Source organism: Vombatus ursinus, unplaced genomic scaffold, assembly GCF_900497805.2.
Source record: "Vombatus ursinus unplaced genomic scaffold, bare-nosed wombat genome assembly UNPS02014852.1, whole genome shotgun sequence".
Taxonomy (NCBI): domain Eukaryota; kingdom Metazoa; phylum Chordata; class Mammalia; order Diprotodontia; family Vombatidae; genus Vombatus; species Vombatus ursinus.
The window spans coordinates 3,175,783-3,195,020 of record NW_020954630.1 but is presented as its reverse complement, the minus strand read 5'-3'; the positions used below and the strand labels follow the sequence as shown (position 1 = coordinate 3,195,020).

At 37.3% G+C, this 19,238-nt stretch overlaps 1 protein-coding gene across 1 annotated transcript; it reads right to left on the bottom strand.

Moving 5' to 3' along the window:
• Window positions 1-13,179: 13,179 nt before the first annotated feature.
• Window positions 13,180-14,826, bottom strand: CCT8L2 (chaperonin containing TCP1 subunit 8 like 2). Its single transcript, XM_027840941.1, has one exon. The coding sequence runs from the start codon at window positions 14,824-14,826 to the stop codon at window positions 13,180-13,182; it is 1,647 nt and encodes a 548-aa protein (XP_027696742.1).
• Between the last annotated feature and the right edge of the window lie 4,412 nt (window positions 14,827-19,238).

The window sequence follows — 19,238 nt, the reverse complement described above, 5'->3', positions numbered from 1 at the left end:
GTAGCCAGTGAAACAAGATGGTAGAATGTGTGGAGAGGAGGAAAGTGTTAACAGGACTGGAAAGGTTGGAAAGAGACAGGTTGTGTAGAGCTTTAAATGTCAAATAAAGGACTTGATATTTGATCCTGGAGATAATAGGGAACACTGAACTTTATTGAATAGTGGGGTTGACCGTCAAATCTACACATTAAGAAAATCATATGACAGCTGAGTAAAAGATGGATTTTACTGGGGAGAGATTTAAAGCAGGGAGACCACTGCAATATCACATCCTCTATGCTGCTTTGTAAAATATTCAAAATGATTTAGTTTTGAAAAGAGTAATTCCTATAAGATGTCATGTTCAAGAGAGTGTTAGCATTAAAGCCTTTGTTTTGCTTTGTTCTTTGTTCATAATTTTAAAGATAAATACTTATCATAAAAAGAAAACCCTATTTAGAGCTACTGCACAGTGGGGAACTGGAAAGACAGACCATATCGAGAGGGTAATCTTTCATCTTTTCAGTACAGTTATCAGGGGTGGTTTTTAGCTGATAGCAGATATCAGACAGAACTACTGAATTGGTAATAAGCAATTATTCAAATAGGAGAACCTAACCTCTTCCTCTTCTTTTTAATTCAAAGTATAAGGGGCACAGCCCTTCTGAGTTAACAGTCTTGGATCTGTCACTAACTATGCTGTGTGACTTTGGACAATTCATAGAAATAATAGTATTTAAGATATGGAAGGGAACTGACAAATCATCTTCATCCCCCTAGATTAGTAAACTGAGGCCTAAAAAAGTTAACATGCTTCAACTATAAAATCAGAATGAACATATGAATGAGAAAGCACTTAATAAATTGTTTATTATTTGCCAGGTGCTGGGAACACAAATGCGAAAGTCATACAGTCCTTATACTCAAGGAGCTTACATTAGACTACAAAGAGAATGCATGGTGGTAGCCAGGGAAAGGAGTTTTGGTTTGAAGAGTCACAGGGACCTTGAGTGGAGCATAAATAGTAACTACAATGCCCTTTCTAGGAACAATGGTTGGATTGGTTCAGTTACTGTTCTCAGAGGTAGAGGTAGAAAGCGGATGGGGGAAAGGAAGGGAAGGGGTGGCAGCAGAAGGGCAGATGGTAAGAAACCCAGGGTAGATGGCTGGATGGGATGAATAATGCCTTAACTACCATTCAGGGTTGCTATGAGGATCAAATGGGAAAATGTAAGTGAATCCAGTTTGAAAAAGTAAAGTGCCATATGTGTGAAATATTATTATTCAAGAAGCAGTAGTGTATCTTTGAATGGACAAAGGCATAGAACTGTGAAATTGGAAGCTTCTTAGACTGTTTAGAAACAACAGCTGGAGAGCAGCAGTTGGGGATTGTGTTTGGAAAAGTCAGTGCAAAAAGAGATGTGTAACTGCTCTCATTAGTGATGAATCTTATGATAGAATGAAGAGTTGTACTTGGGGTGCAGCTCAAGGAGGAACCATTAGAGATGGAGCATCTGGGCAGTTGGTAAGGATTTAGTTCAATTGAATTCAATTCAATGTAGCAAACAACAATGGCACATTTACCAGGTACCTACAATGTGCAAGCACTAGACTAGCTAGGAATACAAAGATGAAACTATCTGGCCTTTACTCTCAGGTAGTTTAAGATTATAAAATGAGGTTGGGGGTGTATTATACAAATAAATAAAAATGGTGCAAAAGAGATTACTTCTAACTGGAGTAAGGGTCAGGGAAGATTTCATCTAAGAGATGACATCTGCATTTGGTCTTAAAGGGAGAAGAATCAACAGGCTGAGATGGGGGGAACTGGGGCAGTATACACTCTAGCCTGTAGTGAATGAAATCAAGAAGCTAAGAAAGGGAGGGACAAGAATTGTGGACAGTGAGTAGTTGGTTGGACAGCAGCTTGAACGAAAGAAGGAAGGCTGGAAAGATAAATTGGAATGCAAGATTGTGGAATGCCTTGAAAGGCAGCTATAGGCTATTTTTTAAAATGGCATCTGAGCTGAGAAGAATCCTTCATTAATGATTGATCCTTAAAGGGCCAAAAGCTTCTTGTCTTAGAGTTTTACAATAAGTGGTAGGAATTTTATTTCATATTCATTTCCTGAAGAAATTTAATGCTGCTTTAAAAAAAAGAGAACCAACCTATAGTGTTTCCAGGTTACTATTTAGAGCAAGGTTTCCAAACTTATTTGGTCTACTGTCCCCTTTAAAAAAGAAAAGGAAAAAAATTACTCAGCGCCCCCCTGGAAATATACTTGTTTTACTCCTTTAATGTTTTTTTTAATTTATGTCATTTCAAAAAATATATTTTAAAAAATGATGCATCTTAAATTTAATAATTTATTGTAAATTTGTGAGATTTTTTCCTGCACTGAAATTTTGATGATGCAATATTGCATCATGTAACCCTATTGTACTGTATTGTAAACAAGTCATGACACTGACATATTCCTGCTGATGCATGCTGGACTTCTTGACAATGCACAATACCTGCCAACAACTTGCTTGTTAAGACCTGTAGGCCTACTTGACCACTGATTGGTTATAACTTGCATTTTGTGTATTTATTTGAAAATAATGTAATTACTATGACTTTAACACTGTTATGCAGCAGATGAAATATGTATGAGTGGTTTTTTTAAATTTTCTTCTTTTCTTTCCTTATGCTTCCACCACCCCCTTATTTTTATTCAATGCCGCCCCCAATTGCACCAAAGCTACAACCAACCCCCCTTCCCCATTGTTCCAGCACCCTCCAGGGGGCAGTATCGCCCACTTTGGAAATTTGTGTGTCTCTCTTGCAAGTCTGTCAGATTTTGTGCAAGGGCTATATCTAACACTCTGTATGTGTGTGTGTGTGTGTGTATGTGTGTGTGTGTGTGTTTAAGTTACTCCTATCTCACTGAAGGTGGAAGGGGCCACTCACAGGCTTGATCCCACTACTGATGAGCATGGGAGTTTTGACTTGCTCCTGGACTGGTTTGTCCCTCCTTAGTCAACCTGGAGACACCCTGCTCTGAAGGGGATCATTGTATTGATGTTAGATTTGGTGTGGACAACCAATAGGCTTAGCCTCAGTGCAGGTGGAAATTCCTGAGCTCAAGTAATCCACCAGTCTCAGAGGCCCAATGACAGAGATTATAGGTATGGGCCACCACCTACCTAACATTGTATTTTGAATGGGCCATACTATGGGACTCATAATTAACAACTCCTCAAATAATAAGCCTGACTTTACTGTGTAGAGGAGCAGTGTCTCACACTTACTAGTCACTGTGTGACTAGAGGAAGGAACAGGTTGGAGATCATGCAACTGTTGCCAGACCTCCCAACTTTATTTTTTATTTTATTTATTTATTTATTTTATTTTTTTGGTGAGGCAATCAGGGTTAAGTGACTTGCCCAGGGTCACACAGCTAGTAAGTGTCAGGTGTCTGGGGCCAGATTTGAACTCAGGTCTTTGTGACTCCATAGCCATTGCTTTATCCACTAAGTCACTTAGTTGCCCCTCCTCCCAACTTTATAACTACATTTCTTTTTCTTTTTTCCCCCAATTTTTACAACATTTTTGTTTAAAGTTTTGAGTTCCAAATTCTATCCCTCCATCCCTTCCTCTCCCTCTGCCCTGAAATGGTAAGCAATCAGATATAAGTTATACATGTGTAATTATGCAAAATATTTCCACATTAGTCATTTTATATAAGAAGACTCAAAAAAAAGGAAAAAAAAGAAAGAAAATGAAAAATAGCATGCTTCAGTATTCAATCAATATCAGTTCTTTATCTGGAGGCAGATAGTATGCTTCATCATTATTCCTTTGGGATTGTCTTGGATCACTGTATTGCTGAAAATAGCCAAGTCATTCACAGTACTTCATTGTACAACATTGCTGTTATTGTTCACAATGTACTTGTTGCAAAAGTTTCCCCAGTTTTCTGCTTTTCTTATAATTTTAGTTGTATTTTGTTTATGCAAAAACCTTTTAATTTTATATAATCAAAACCACCTGTTTTATATTTTGTAATGCTCTCTATATCTTCTTTAGTCCTAAATTCTTCCCTTATTCATAAATCTGACAAATAAACTAGTCCATGCTCTCTTAATTTGCTTATGGTATCACCTTTTATATGTAAGTCATCTACCCACTTTGACCTTATCTTGGCATATGATGTGAGATGTTGCTCTATACCTAGTTTCTGCCATACTGTTTTCCAGTTTTCCCAGCAGTTTTTATCAAGTAACAAGTTTTTGTTCCAAAAGCTTAGATCTTTGGGTTTATCATGCATTAGATTACTATGGTCATGCACTATGATGCAATTTTTACCTAATCTATTTCACTGATCTACCACTCTATTTTTTAGCCAGTATCAGATTATTTTGATAATTACTGCTGTATAATACAAATTGAGATCTGGTACAGCTAGACCATCTTCTTTCACATTTTTTTTTCATTGATTCCCTTGATATCTTTGAACTTTTGTTTTTCTAGATGAATTTTGTTATTTTTTCTAGCTCTATAAAATATTTTTTGGTAGTTTGATTGGTATGGCACTGGATAAATAGATTAGTTTAGGTAGAATTATAATTTATTATGTTGGCTTAACCTACTCATGAGCAATTAATATTTTTCCAATTATTTAAATCTGCCTTTATTTGTGTGAAAAATGTTTTATAGTTGTGTTCATGTAGTTCCTGGATTTATCTTGGCAGGTAGATTCCCAAGTACTTTATATTGTCTGTAGTTATTTCGAATGAAATTTCTCTTTCTACCTCTTGCTGCTGGACTTTGTTGGTCATATATAGAAGTACTGATTATTTATATGGCTTTATTTTGTGTCCTGCAACTTTGCTAAAGTTGTTAATAATTTCAAATAGTTTTTTAGATGATTCTCTAGGATTTCCTAGGTATGACATCATATATGACATCATATCATCTCCAAAGAGTAATAGTTTTGTTTCCTCATTGACTATTCTAAGTCCTTTAATTTCTTTTTCTTCTCTTATTTCTATAGCTAATATTCCTAGTGCAGCATTAAATAATAGAGTTGATAATGGACATCCTTGCTTCACCCTGATTGTATTGGGATGGCTTCTAGCTTATCCCTATTACAGATAATACTTGCTGATGGTTTTAGATAAATATTACTTTTCACTTTAAGGTAAGCTCCATTCATTTCTCTGCTCTGTAATGTTTTTAATAGGAATGGGTGCTGTATTTTGTCTAAGGCTTTTTCTGCATCTATTGAGATAATCACTTGCCTAGGGGACTACTGGTTTGTAGGAGGGTGGGGTCTAGCTGGTGGATTGGCCCAGGTTTGGAGCCTTGCTGTGAGGCTAACTGCTGCTGCTAGTCTTGGTCCTCACTCCCCTCCCACCTCAGTGAGAGAGACCTTTCCTGCCAGGCTGGTAAGCTGCTTCCCTGCTCTTAGATCAATTCTGAGGCAGTTTTCTATTATTTGGAGGGAAATTTGGGAGGGCTTCAGAGGGTTCCTTCTTCCCTCTGCTATATTGTCACCAGAAGTCCTATAACTACATTTCTAAAAACAAGAAACCTGTGCATGGAAATGACTTTTCCTCAAAGAAGTCAGATGATTGTCCAGAATTGCTAAGTATCAAATTAGCTAGACTAAGGAATCTGGTATTGAATTTCTCCCCATCCTGGTTTTCTCTCCTCTTCCCCCTCCACCCCTTTGGAATAAAAGGCAGAAATAACCAACATAACTTTTCCTGACTTGGAATATAGAAAGTTTGTTGGTTTTCCAGACCCCTCAAAGCATTTTATCTGGAATGAGAGGAGATTTTGTCAAGTATTTCCAGAAGCCTATTTCTTAAGCACATGTGAAAATAGAGAAGCTTTCAAGGGATATCAAGGGAGTGGATGGGGACATACCTGATGAATGTATTGATTTGCTGAAGAAACCCATCCTGGTTGATAAGGAAAAATGGATTAGGCAATGGAATTTTGGTTTATTGGGAAGCAAGCCTAGGAAAACAAGAGACTAAGGAAAAAGTGGGAAGTTGTCTTATTTTCCAAAATTAGTGGAAGAATATTAGATTCACGCAAAAATAGAAAGAGTGTGAGAAGAAGAAAGAGCGTTTCAAGAAACAGACACAGGAAAAAGGCAAGAGAAGTTTACTATTCAAGTAACAATGACCAAAAGAACACAGATGTTGAAGAGCCATCATAGGTTAAAAAAAAAAACAAAAAACAAGCAAACAAGTAAAGGGAAAAGGAAAAGGTAGATACAAGCATGTAACAAACCAGAGTTCAAAACTAAGCATAATAAAGAGGAAAGAAATATATTTTAAAAACTGGAAAATGTTAAATATAAAGTTACGTAATGGTTACAGAATATGAAGGAAAATTAAGCAATAGATGGGGAAAAACTAATAATAAGACCTATGAAAATATAACAATTTTATTAGTATTCCCATGTTCTGTGAATGTTCAGAGAAAATCTTAAAGAATAATTTGTCATTCAGAGACATTAAAAATATCACTTTTCTAATATCTCAAAGTGCATAAGAATGGCTCTTGTTCTATTATAATGGCCATTAATTGTTCATTGATTTGGCCTACAAAACTTTCTATGGAAATACGTAGGTAATAATTAATTTAAAATTTTTGTTTTACAATGCAGCAAAATATCACTAAACAGCAATCATAAGTTTGTATAATTGCAGTTTCAAAAAACAATTATTCATAAATTTGAGCTATTTCTTGTGCTCCAGTTTCTTGGATTCTTCCATTCTTAAATCTAATACTTATGTGGGGGACATAGGATTAATTTTCACAGGCAACATTATTCTAATGCAGTACATAATCCCAATCAGACCTTGGTACAAATTTAAACCTCACAAAAATGAGAAATCTTAGTTCCCCTTTAACACATTAATCCTAGGATAGAAAGCTTTAAGTTTCCTCAAAAATACCCTACTTCAAAACCCTCATTTTAAAGATCAATATCATAATTTTATGGATGGAAGGTACTTAAGAGGTTATCTAGTCCAAACTCTTCATTTTACAGATGAGAGACCTGAGGTTCACAAAAGTTAATTGACTTTTCCAAGGTCACAATTCTGATTTTAGGCTCTCTGAAGTGAAGTCCAGTGTTGTTGGGGGTTTTGTTTTGTTTTGTTTTGTTTTTGTCTATCCAGTGCTAATCATCTGGATGAAAATGGAAAGGTTCCTCATATTTGGAAATCTAAATTTTCATTCTAGCTCTGGACAATCTAAATTAAAATCCAAAGTGAAGGACACAGCACAGCAAATAGTTTAAGAAAATTGTAAATGCTTTTCACATGAAACAACAGTTGGCCAGGAGTTCATCATAATTATTATGAATAACATTAGTAATAGTAAAGCAGCAAGTTTGTGAGAGACTAAATTGAAAAGAGGTCCTAAATGAAGCAACCTTTCCTTCAGTTGGAGGTTAGGGAATATATTCTTGTAACTTGCAAAGTTTCAGCATTCCTCTCTGGATACAACTAATGAGTTATCCCAACTCAAAAGGAAACTTATAAAGAGGCATTATTTCTGTTTGCCAGTGAGATGCATTAGTACCAAATGATATGGACTGCGTTATAAAAAGATTCCCATTGGGAAGACCCCACCCCCAAATCTTCCTGGCAAGATATTTATCTTTCTGTGGCCCTTCAAATTACTGCTTTCAAGCTCTCTTGGTAGGAAACGAGGGACAATGACTAAGTTATCTTATAATTACATATATATATACATACATACATATATGTATATATGTGTATATAAACATATATACAAATGCATGCATACATACATACATACATACATTATATATACATATATATATATACACAAATTATTGCAAGTTTAAATCTTCTCCCCAGAAACACTCAAAAACATAGGAGAAGTACAGGAAATGGTATGTTTAAAATGTGTTAATGTGGGCAAAAGTTTGGTACTAGTACTAAACAAGTTATTTAAAACACTTTCATTCTTCCCTAGGTGATATTTTCCATTCCTTGAATCCAGATATTCTGGTTTCCAGCCATTTATTTGTAAATCCCATGCCCCATTCTTTTTAGATATTCTAACTTTGGTTTCTTTTGAATATTTTCCTGCTGATAGCCTCACATACACCTCAGTTCTTTCTGGCTGCTCATTTCAGAATGAGTGAATGAATAAATAAATGAATGAATGAATGAATGAATGAATAAATACATAAAAAAAATCTGTCAGAGGCTTACTGTGTGTCAGGCCCTCTGTTAAGGTAAATTTTACGTTTTTGAGATGTCCACATGAAAATATAGCTACTTTCCTAAAGTATTAGGAGCACATATTAGCTTAGAAACATGTTTGTCTGAAAAGTTGATAAAAGCTATGATACTTGGATAGCTACAGCAGGAGGAATTATAGAATCATAGAATCTCAGAGTTCAGAGGAAACATAGAAGCCCCCTAGTACAATGAATGCCTGAATAAGAATTCACTGTACAACGTACCCAACAAGTGGTCATCTAGTCATTGCTTGATGATCTCCAGTAAGGAAGAACTTGGAGAGTTCATTCCATTTTTGGATAGCTTTAATTATTCCTCAACTTTTCTTTAATTTGCTTCTCTGCAATTTCTGCCCAGTTTCTCCTTGGTCTGTTATCTGGGGCTAAACAGAACAAATCAAATTTACCTTCATATACATGTGACAGCCCCTCAAATGCTTGAAGATAACTATCATATATTACTTATGTCTTCTTCTCACCAGGCTAATTAATCTCAGTTCTTTCAACCATTATTTTGAATTATCTCTTCACCATCTTGGGTGCCCTCTTCTTGATGTTCTACAACACATCAGTGTACTTCCTAAATAATCATCATCTTCTTCTTCTTCTTCTTCTTCTAATTCTCTCCTCTTCCCCTTCCTCTTCCTCCTCCTTTTTTCCCATACCACCCTTTTGACTCATAATGAGTTTGCAGCCTACTAAAACCTCTCAGGTCTCTCTCAAGAGAACTACTGACTGGCTTCCTTTGAATACTTTCCTGCTTACAGCTTTGCATACATCTCAGTTCTTTCTGGCTGTTTATCTTTGAATGAGTGAGCGAACGAATGAAATACATCCTATCTTGTACTTGTGAAATTGATTTTTGAAATTGATTTTAACTTCTCCCATTATGTTTCATTTTGTCTCCAAAGTTGATTCTCTTAGCTTTGTCCTACTTGTAGCTCTGATAAGCATGTAATCTATGGTGCAAGGATATTGTAAACTTACTTCCAACTCTGACCTCAGCTTTTTTGTTTTGGTTTTATTGATGCCTTTCATTTTTATATCATGCTTATTTCTGGATATCAATCCCCAAACTGCACCTCCCCAAAATGAACTTTCCCTAGAAACAAAGAAAAATAGTTAAGTAAAATATAATGGATATAGTAAGCAAGTCTTGGAACATATGCAATATTCTGCCCTAGTAGTCTCCAATTTCTTTTCTAAGAGGAAGGGACAATTATTTGTTATTCAGCTTCCTTTTAATGATCTTTTCACTTACATTGGGTTTTTTGTTTTTTTGTTTTGTTTTGTTTTGCTGAGGCAATCAGGGTTAAGTGACTTGCTCAGGATCCCACAGTCATTAAGTGTCTGAGACCTGATTTGAACTCAGGTCCCCCTGACTCCAATGTGGGAGCTCTATCCACTGTGCCACCTAGCTGCCCCTTCACTTACATTATTATACTCATTAAGCATATTGTTTCTCTGGTTCTATTTATTTCAATCTCTATCAGTTCATACAAATCTTCACATGTATCTCTGGATTCCTCAGTGATTTTACTACATAAAAATATTTTATTACATTCATGAAACATTCTCCAATCAATGGTTATATACTGTTTCTAGTCTTTTGCTACCACAGAAAAGTGCTACTTGAATATATCTGTGTGGTTTAGACCCTTTTTTTTAAAAATAGTTTTGACCGCTTAAGGTTTATGTGCTGCCTTCTCAAAGCATATGAATAGCTTAGCCACTTTTCTCACATAATTCCAAATTGTTTTTTAGAATGTTTGGATCAATTCATAGCTCCACCAATAGCCTATTGGTATATCTATCATCAATTTAGACCAGGCCTGCAAAACATATGGCCTGCGAGGGCCACTTGCAGGCAGCCAAAGGATTTTGAGCGACCCATGAAAAATGTAGAGGATGGGGGCAGCTAGGTGGTGCAGTGGATAGAGCACAGGCCCTAGAGTCAGGAGGACCTGAGTTCAAATCCGACCTCAGACACATAATACTGTGGGCAAATCATTTAACCTCAATTGCCTCAGTGAAAAAAAATGTAGAGGATGCGAAAAAAAAGTAAAGATGTAGTAAGTGCTTTGTCCATGCCCTGCTTAACCCGCCTTCCACTAGTCACTGTTGTGCATGTGCCCATTCTGTAACTTGGTGGGTGAGTTGCACTGTGCACCCTCTCCTGTTTATCACACAACTCATGGCAACCAACCATTGTCAGTCTGTCTCTAATCTGAGAAGAGAATCATATCTTTTTGCCATGTTTTTGGTTGCTACTCATGTTGAACAGGGACAAAGTGAGTGCAGCCATGCGCCAACGCAGCTGATGCCTGCTATGTAATGAGCAGTAACAACTGAGGGCTTCTTCTACTCCTTTGCTGTGCAGCCACCCTCCAAGTTACATGAATGTCTGGCACTCTCTCTAAAGTCAGACATTCAGTTCAGTATTTCTTTGTATGTGAGCAGTTGCTGTGGAGATTTTTTTGGTTGTAACATTAAAGTTTTTGGGGTGACTTTGTAAAATGGGTGATAAAAAGAAACAGAAGATCAAATCAGAGCATAGAGTGTTTAATCCAGAGTGGACAAATAGATACCTGTTTATTTACACCAGAGACAAAACATTGTGCCTTGTTTGCTGAGAAGTAATAGCCATTTCGAAGGAATACAATCTTCATTGCCATTTTGAATCAAAACATCTTGACATAAGCAAATTAGACACCAATGAAAAACAAATTAGAACATCCAAATTGTTGAAAAATCTCAGTGGGGAACAACAGTTTTTCAAAAAAGGAAACTCAGAAAATGAGGCGGCTACTAGAGATTAGTTTTCATATTTCTAAAGAAATAGATTTCAAATATGATTCCAGAGTACAATAAACTGATTGCTGACAAGAAATGTGATATATCCCATTACCTAATGTAAACAGTAAGAAAACCTGAAAAATATATTAAAACTTGTACCACTTAGCAAAGTAATTTTTTTAACATTAATGTGATTTCATGATAAATAAAAATCTTAAGTAATAATTAATTGATATTAATTGAAACTTATCTTTTAAAAAATGATTTATTTTCAAAATAGTTTAATCATTAATTATACATTTACTTGGTAAGTAAGCCACTAAAAACCTATCTGTGGCCCAAAGAAGTTTAGCGTATTTTAATTTTGGCCCCCTACCTACTGCCAAGTTGTTCAGGTCTGACTTAGACTATTTCCCCTGTTTTGCTGTCTTGCCAATTCATACAATGTGAGGTGAAACCTCAGAGTATTAAAATATGAATTTTTCTTATTAGTATTTTGGAGGATGTTTTTGTATAGTTGATAATTTGATGTTCTTTTGAAAACTGTATCCTTTGCACACTTATTTATTGAGGATTGATTCTTAGTCTTATATACTTGTTAACTCCTCATACATTTTGGATATCAAATCTTTACCAATGATATTTGATGTAGATTACCTCCCCTTGACAGTGTTATCAACTTTTTTCTTCCCACGATCTTGAATTATTGATTCTTGCTACCTCACCCAATCAGTGACAGGCAACCAGTTCCTTACAGTGGACCTTGAAATCATCATTTTGATTTTTCTTCCCCTAATGCTCCTTGCCAGTTTCCTTGAATGCTTATGTTACTTATAGAAGCTGGTATTAGAAATAACCAGAAGCTATGTAGTTAAGCTAGAGATCTGGAAAAGACCAAACAGTGAGTGACAGATCTACCTACTATCACTTTCCACAGAAGAAGGGTCCCTGTAACTACAAGCCCTGAATTGTGTTTGGTTTTGAAGTTGGGAAAAAGCATAGCCAAAAAAAAGAAAAGAGAAGAACTATGTAGTTGATTCTCTAAGCCCTGTAGGAACTTGGGTTCTCTCCTCTGAGATGCTTGGACAAGATTCAGAATCTTAACACTTACGAAGTTAAGGCTGAATGTTAGGATAAGGACAATCATAGAACATGGAGAACTTAATGTTCCTGTTCTATATCAATCCCTTGGGCCCTTTAGGGACCAGACACTTGATGCCTGGGGAATGAACTATAAGGAGACACCATTAGGAGGAAGAAGGTAATCCACAGCTGAGGCTAAAGCTCTGAGGCTTCTGTACATACAATCAGCTCATTACCCTCCATTGTGACCATGGAAAAGCAGGTCAGGCTGTCCCTCCCCACTACCAAATACAGCCTGTTAGCTGCCAGCGAATGCTCTTTTTAACCCCTTGGTGAAGTACTTCCCTTTATTTTCATGTGTATAAAAAATGTGTATGGGAGGGAGAGGTTTTGGATACTTCCTAATTTCCCCCAGACCAAAATCCTCCCTAGGGATGGCCCAAGGTTTTTGATTATCTCATCAGTTTTTCAATTTGTCAAGGTTTTTATCTTGCACTCTACTTTTGTGTGTGGTTTGTCTCTCCAACTAGATGATAAGAGTCTGGAGTACAAGAACCCCATATGCTTCCTTTGCATTCCTATACAGTGCTTGGTGCATAGTAGGCACCCAGTAAATATTTTAAAGGCCATAGGATTTATAGCTGGAAGGGAGTTAAGGGAACATCTAGTTCAATCTCTTCATTTTGGAGATGTAGTGTCTCATTGCATTGAAATTAAATATGCCCCAAATCTGAGGAGGAAACAAGGTCTGATGTAGAGATGGAGTTATTGATTCTTGACAAGATAGGAGGGATGCAGGCTCTAAGACTGAGAAGTGAAAGAGCAAACATTAGGGATTGAGGAAGGAAGAACTAAATTGGGAGAAAGGTGATAAATATTTCTGTGTTTTCTTCCTTCCTTTCTTCTCTAGAATAAGTGCCTTTATTGGCACAAAATGTGGAGGGAACAAATGAGGTACACAATTCATTTTGGGTGTGGTACTGCCCTCCTTGGCGGTCTCCATTTATTGAGGGAGTTGCCAACTTATTTCTTCCAACGGTTAGTTGTTATTGAGGGAGGTTGGGTGTTGTTTTAGATTATCTGATTCAGAATTCCTGTCCTTTGGGTGGATATACTCCCCGCTTTTCTTGGCAATCAGGATATCATCTACAGTCACTAGTTCCAACACCACATCAGCAGCCACCCGTAGTCCCCGGGTCTTGACAATGAAGGGGTCAAATACTCCTTCCTGGGTTACATTTATTGTCCCTTCATCCCCCACCCCCATAACCGTGTTCCCAGCCTGGTGATGTGCCTGAAGTTGTGCCAATACATCTGCCCCTTGCATGCCTGCATTCTCTGCTAGGATTACAGGAAGTGACCTAAGAGCCCTGGCAAATGCAAGGATCCCAGGACCATTGGCTCCCTCCAATTGGCTTCCCAGTTCTGAAAGTTTTTTAGCTAGAGCCAACTCTGTTGCCCCAGCTCCTGGTAGCAAGCGGGGATCCTGACTCAGCTGTGCATAGGCACTTATGGCATGATGAACAGCCTGTTCTGCTCCCTTTAGTCCTTCAGCTGTGGATCCCCGAAGGATCACAGTGAAAGCAGGTGCAAGTAAGCAATCCCATTCAAATATCACAGCCAATCCTAGTGCCATTTCCTTTGTATATACCTTAAGGCATTGCCCTGCTACAAGGGGAGGCATCAAGAAAGGCAGCATAGTTATACCCATGACATGGCTCAGCTGGACCACCTGCTGTTTGGACTTTGCCTGCACGACCATGATGCCATGCTGATCAGCATGCAGTAGACTAATCTCATTTATTTGTCCCCATACCACCACCACATTGATACCCTTAGCTGCAAGCTGGGTCACTAGCATTGATGCCATCATCTCCTCTCCTTTCTTGTAGTTAATTAAGTCTTCAGGGCAAGTGAGGTGAGCAGCAGCAGGTGTATGGGGGCTAGCGGGGCCAAAGGGGCAAGAATATAGTGCGACCTTGGCTCCTCCAAGCACAACTGTAATTTTCCCACAAGGTGCTCCATACACTGCCAATCCTGGTATCAGACTTGAATCACCCAGACTTGCTCCAGGCAGTGAGCATACTGCCAAGCGTTCAGGGTTAAAGCTTCCATCAGGATCCCGAGAATCATGACATGCCTGAGTCACCAACTTTGCCAAGTACTCAGGGTGGGAGAGGGAGTGGGTATATACTGCAGAGCGGAGGGCCCAAGTTGGATCTTCCAAAGAGTCTAAGGAACAAACAACCAAGGTAGGCAGTATTTTCAGGGCTTCATTGGTTGCCATAGCATAGGCTTCACGGACACGAGAGTGGGGCAGGCCAGCCCGCACCATGACTTCAGCCTGCTCAAGCAAGGCCCCAGCCAGAAGAACAACAAAGGTTGTGCCATCCCCACTGTTCTCAGCTTGGGTCTGTGCTGCTTCCCGGAGAAGTTGAGCTGCTGGATGTTCTAGTTCCAAGGCTCCAAGGATTGTTGCTGCATACCCTGTACAGACAGTTTTTCCCTGAGATGTCACCAGGAACTTTAGCCTGCCATAAGGGCCATAGCAGCCCTGAAGAATACTAGCCAAGGTCTTGATCGCTGCTACACTGCCCAGCAAGGATTTCTCTTGTTTGCTCAGACATTTTATCTCCTGATCCAGCACCTGTGGGAGGCTTACTGCTGAGGGTTCCGGATCTGCCATTGCCTGAGGAGAGAAGAAGGAAGACTATGGGGGCAAAAGGTCTATGTGAATTTGTAGCATTGAGTAGATAATGCTTCTTGTCTTTAAGCTCTAGGGGTAGCAAATAGGTGGAAATTCCCGTTCCTACCAGCAAGCACCATTAACTCTAATCTGGAGAAGTCACGATGGATAGGATCCATTGGCTTCAATCTAAGGAAATTGATGATGTCATGGGAAAAGTCTTTGGTCTGGGAAGGCCATAATGCTCTGAGTCTGGAGATATAGTAACCCCTTCCCCCCCATTAACTTACGGAAGGGAGTGGGCTGTTAAGACCCCTTAAACTCGAGTAAGTGAAATTCTTTCTTTAATTGCAATTCTGCAGGATGAAGTCACAGAGGACAAGTGGAACCAAGAGTTGAGGTTAGGGGTGGGGGTTAGGAAACAGGATATGAGGTCACAGAAGGATGTTTGGAATTCAAGGTAGCCCCTTTGACTGGAAGAGGCCAATATTGTGTAGTGGCATCTGAGCTTCCAGTCTAGAATCTTCAAGCTTTGTAGGTAACACAGAGGAAAAGGAAGTCATAAGGATACATACTATATATGTGTGTATGTATGTATGCATATACACACATACATACATCTATCATATAAATAATATTTACACGTAGATATACAATCACAGAGGGAGAGACAGAGACAGAGAATATTTTGTTGGCAATCATATCAACTTGTGCCAGTTTATCAGGTTCCTTAAGATGACTCTTGATTTGTTTTTCAGATTCTCCAGCTTGTGAGACTATAACTGGTTGATTGTGTATTCCTGCGCAACTCATCAAAACAAATATCATTGAGATAGCAAAAGGCTGGATAAGGGAAGGGAATGAAAGACAACTGATGATTTACAGATGAACAGATCTGAGATATGGAAAACAGACTGATCTAGAGACAAAGATAGGGAGTTTCAGCCAAATTTTCTTTGGATAGACTTTTGGAGAGGTGGAAAGGAAGAAGGAAGGAATAAGTTCTCATTATGTTCCAGGTATTGTGCTAAGTTCTGGGTATACAAAGACAAACAAGACAGTCTGCCCTCAAGAAGTTTACACTCTAAAGGGGAAAGACAATACATACAAGGGAGCTGAAAAGGTAGAAGGATGGAAGTATCTAGTGGAGAAGGAGTTGGGGAAGATGGCTAGAATGGTTTTGAAATCCAAAATGTCAGGAACAGGTCTAGGAGGAAAATGAAGGCAGGCTTCCATACCACAAAATGGAAGCTTTAGGAGGAACTCACTAATGGGAGAAGGGGGACAGGTCTTGTGGAAGGGTATTCCAGGGTGAGCAGGCAAAAGGGATGTTAAGATGCCCCAGTGCTAGGAGGCCTAGGGCACTGACAGAAATTCTAGGATGATATAGTGGTAGACACATATTGAAGTACAGAAAATCAGGAACAAGTCAGGGATAGGAAAGGTGAGATTAGAAAGGATGGGGGGAGAGAAGGTGCATGGATAGAAAATAGAGAAATAGAGGGATAGTGTAGTGGAATAGTTTTAAATTCACCTCTGTTTGTAGCTTTATAAAGGGGGCTCCCTCTAGCCTTTATAAAATATTTTGAAATATCTTTCCCACCATACCCCTAGAAAAGTCTTCTTCCTTTATGAACCTTTAAGGAAAGACACCTTGGACAGCAGTAACTTTTGATAGAGGCCTCCAGGATAGAAAAGTATAATGTAGCATATGGGTAGACAGAGATTGGCAAAAGAGGAAAGTATACATACTATTTAGTATAGGAAGACAGATTAACCCCACTAAATCATATTAGGGAAGACCTTACCCTGGGAATGTGTTTCCTTCGCTTTTATGATAGAGATGCCTAATAAGAAACAACTTTAATACTAACCATATCAAATATGGAGACTGATAATACTATAGGTGACAGATTCCTGTAGACAAAGGGAAATATGCATTAAAAGCTATTACTATAATAAAAACCTTTTTAAAAAAAAGTATTCATCTAGAGAACATGTTACAACTTTTACTTTGTTTTGGCTTTGGAGACTCAGAAGAGTGGCTTCTCTCTCTCTCTCTCTTTTTTGGCTACACAACGGGGGGCTTCTCTTAAGGCATGTTAAACCTTACTGAGAAAATTCAGTGCCACATACACAGATATTGTTGCTGCTGCTGAACTGCTCATGAATTTTCAGAAATGTCAAGTGTAACAACTAGCAAACAGTATGAGCGCATTGTATATAGATACATTGTATATAAGTATACAGGCTAGCTTATTCACTCAACAATCACATTTGAAAAGATAAAGTTGGTGGGTTTGGATTTTTTTTTTTTTTGGTGATACTGAAAAACATTTCCCCTTTTATGATGTGAAATGTTATAATTTTTTAATGATAATGTTATTTTGTCTCTAAGTCTGTGTCTACATAATGCAAAATGAAGAAGTAATGTCATAATTGCCATGTTTAGTTTGATTCTTGTAGGTAGACCATCAAATACCCATCAAATGACCCCAAATGACTATTTTTACATGAATTATATGGTTTGGCTGTTGATATGGATTAAATTAACCAGTGTCAAATCTTCACTAGATGATACTCAAATATGGTTATAGCTATAGTCACTTAAAATATAAATTTATGGAGTCATTTCATACTTTGCATAGATAGATTATATGGTAGAGTTTAAAAAGCAAATTATTTCCATAAATCACCAACTAACATTGAATTTTTATTCTGAGTGTAATTTTTGGCCTACTTTTAAGGGGGTAACCATCAAATCAGTTCATTTTGTATGTGTATGTAACTACAAAGGCAATGAACCCAAGAAAGTTGTTTTTCTATTTATGATGGCCACGAACTCTATAGATTGGAGTATAATTCCAATGATGAGTTATGCACAAATAGTGGTCTAATTGACATTCTCAAGGGAAAAAATATGATTGTAAAAGAGGTTAGCTGATCATGTAATAAGTGTAAGGTATAATCAGGTGGACAGTTTGAGTGGCACATAGTCCCTAGACCTAGAAGAAGACCTCTAGCACATTGAATAGATCTTATATGGGGGAACATATGAGAGAAGAGGGACAAGAACACATAGAATGAGTTGTAGATGGGTTGATCTGTACTGATGAAGCATTCACATGGATGGTAGCTCACAGGTCTACTGTAGTGTTGAAGCCATGGCTACAATCATAACTTATTACCAGGAGAATTCTGGGAATTTTCAGCTTCCACTGGCAAGGTGTCTTCTAATTTAATCTATTCGGTATGAACGTGAGAGACAGTATGGTGGAAAGAAGACTGACTTTGGAATCGCAATTACAAAATTTAGATCTCATTGTACATGTATAGCCTATATCAGATTGCTCACTATCTTGGGGAGGAGGGAGAGGAGGGAGAAAAAAATTTGGAACTCAAAATGTTATAGAAGTGAATGTTGAAAATTATCTTTATGTGTAATTAGAAAAAAATAAAACACTATTAAGTGAGGGGGAAGGATGGAGAAAAATAAAATAAAATTCTTCAAAATATTAAAAAAAATTGAATCTCAGTTTTATTACTTAACTACCTTTGTGATCTTGGACAAGTAATTTCATCTCTCTGGGACTCACTATCCTAATCTGTAAAGTGGGGATTCAATTATATGATCTCTAAATACTATGATCTATCCCCTCAGTGAACACTTCATTACTCATGAATAGTTTGTCTTAATTGTCCATATGTTAACTTTGTTTCTCTTATATCATGTTGCCTTTCATAGATTTTAAACCACCCGAGAGCAAGGATCATGTCTTTCTATTTAAAATAGTGATTTGGACAAAAACACAACAGTATTTATTAGTAAATGCTTTTTTGAACACAATTCCATTTCTCCCACCCTCATCTCCTATCTCTCTCTACATTTCATTGCTATTTTGTTTAGGTCATTGAAATAATTTTTGTAAATAATTTTGGATTTTTAGATGAAGTTCAGAATATGTCTATTATTAATTTTAAATGATTAAATGTAGGTAAAAATTGAGTTTGTAGGGTTTTTTTGGGGTCATTTTTTGCTTTTAATACTGAACTCAAAGCAGCAATTTTTTTAGTATTAAAAAAGCAAAAATGTAGAGTGATAGATTTTGTCAGAAATTTGAACCTAAAATCTAATTTGTTTAATTAAAATTTAACATTGTACACAAAAAGGATTTTAGATGAATAGCACAGAATTTTAAGTTATTTTATTTTAAAATATCATATGCTTCCTCTCAATAAATAAAAGATGGGATTTAAACTGATAGACTTAAAGTTGGCCACTAGGATTACCTTATATTGTTATGTTCTTACATGTTATTTAGTTATAGTCTGTCTTCATATTTCAGATTCTGTCGAACACTACACCTTTGGATGTAAATTTGTTGTAAAATTTTCCCCTTCCTTCAAAAACA

Bases quoted from the DNA above. Each gene is read 5' to 3' on its own strand.
- CCT8L2 (XM_027840941.1), bottom strand. From the start codon at position 14,826: ATGGCAGATCCGGAACCCTCAGCAGTAAGCCTCCCACAGGTGCTGGAT.